The 1,454-nt window shown below is 26.1% G+C and overlaps 1 protein-coding gene across 1 annotated transcript; it reads right to left on the minus strand.

Annotated features, from left to right (window-relative positions):
* Positions 1-3: 3 nt before the first annotated feature.
* On the minus strand, positions 4-543 carry LOC124885426 (cytokinin dehydrogenase 3-like; the record flags this gene model as incomplete). Its single annotated transcript, XM_047404774.1, has 1 exon — positions 4-543. A coding segment is annotated over exon 1 (489 nt), but the record flags the coding sequence as incomplete, so codon positions are not given.
* Positions 544-1,454: the final 911 nt, after the last annotated feature.

Here is a 1,454-nt window from a genome sequence, read left to right on the forward strand (position 1 = left end):
GTCAATCCATAACTGTTCACCTCCAACATCCGCGTAAAACCCTAATTCCGAATCCCAAGAAACCCTAATTCCATAATTCCTATTATTATTATTATTATTATTATTATTATTATTATTTAAAGATTTCATTTCCACAATAACCCCATTTTGTGCCATGGCTTGACCTCTAATGGAATGTCCATGACCTTTAGCTGCTACATGAAAAGGGACAGAAAGGTCATAAGAAAATTTAATGAGGTCAATTATGTCATTAACATTAGAAGGATAAAGAACAGCAGCTGGAAAAATATTTTGAATAATTTTTCCAAAATCTTTGGAAGATGATATAATATCATCAGAATTTGTACTAAGTTTAGATGAAATATTAAGAGAAAGAATTTCATAAGGAATTGAAGGATTCCATGGCTTTAATTTTCCTAAAATGGACATTAAATGACTCAAAATAAAGAAAATAATGAGCTTATAACTATAGGATAGAAAAAACTTAGACATATTTTTTAATATATGGAGAATGAAGACAGCTAGAAAGAAGAAAATTTGAAGTAGTAGGTGATTTTTGGTGAAGAGAAAAGAGACTATATGAGGGTATATATAGAAGGGGAAATATCAATAATATTTGCATGCAAAACAGTAATAAAAAAATAAAAAATATATATTCTTGGATATAGTAGAAGTACAAGATTTAGAAGATCTTGAAAAAATAATATTCTCTCCGTCTCGTTTTATTGGGTCTGTCACGATACATAATTAGCTTCCGATATATTCAATGGAGATACATTTTTTTCTTTATAAACTAGCTTTTGATATATTTTTTTCGATTTTGAATCTGTCGAGATATATAATTATCTCTTGATATATTCAACGAATATACATAATTAAATGGAATTTTTGTAATTACTTCGGAAGAATAAAAATTTATATAAAAATAATAAGTTACGATGTATGTTTATATAATTTTTAATTAAAAATAAGATAATTTATAATTATATTTTTTTTTATAATATCATGTTAAATTAAATAATGTAACATAAAATGAGACGAAAGAAATATTAGAGATGGGGGTAGGGGGAGAAAATTGTATGGAAGATATGAAAGGACAAAAGATTTTTGTGATAATTTCTCTTGTTGCTTTTATGTTCTAAATGTCATAACTTTCTCATGGGGTTAAAATTCATCTCTTTCATGTGTTCATAATATTGTCATTACATGATTAATCAATATTTCCAAATCCACTCACTCTAAATATATATTTATATATATTTAATTAATATTATTTACATTAAATAATATTAGGAGCGTGACTGTAATAGTAGGGAAAAGTGTTTTGTTTGTATTTGGAGATTTCTGTTCGTGATGTTTAGGATTTCAGATAGATAGTTTATAGTATTGTTTTGGGACTGTATTGTTTCTTGTATTATTTTGCATACTGTATTAGTTTATTTTGCATACTGCAT

This window comes from Capsicum annuum, unplaced genomic scaffold, assembly GCF_002878395.1.
Source record: "Capsicum annuum cultivar UCD-10X-F1 unplaced genomic scaffold, UCD10Xv1.1 ctg67811, whole genome shotgun sequence".
Taxonomy (NCBI): Eukaryota; Viridiplantae; Streptophyta; class Magnoliopsida; order Solanales; family Solanaceae; genus Capsicum; species Capsicum annuum.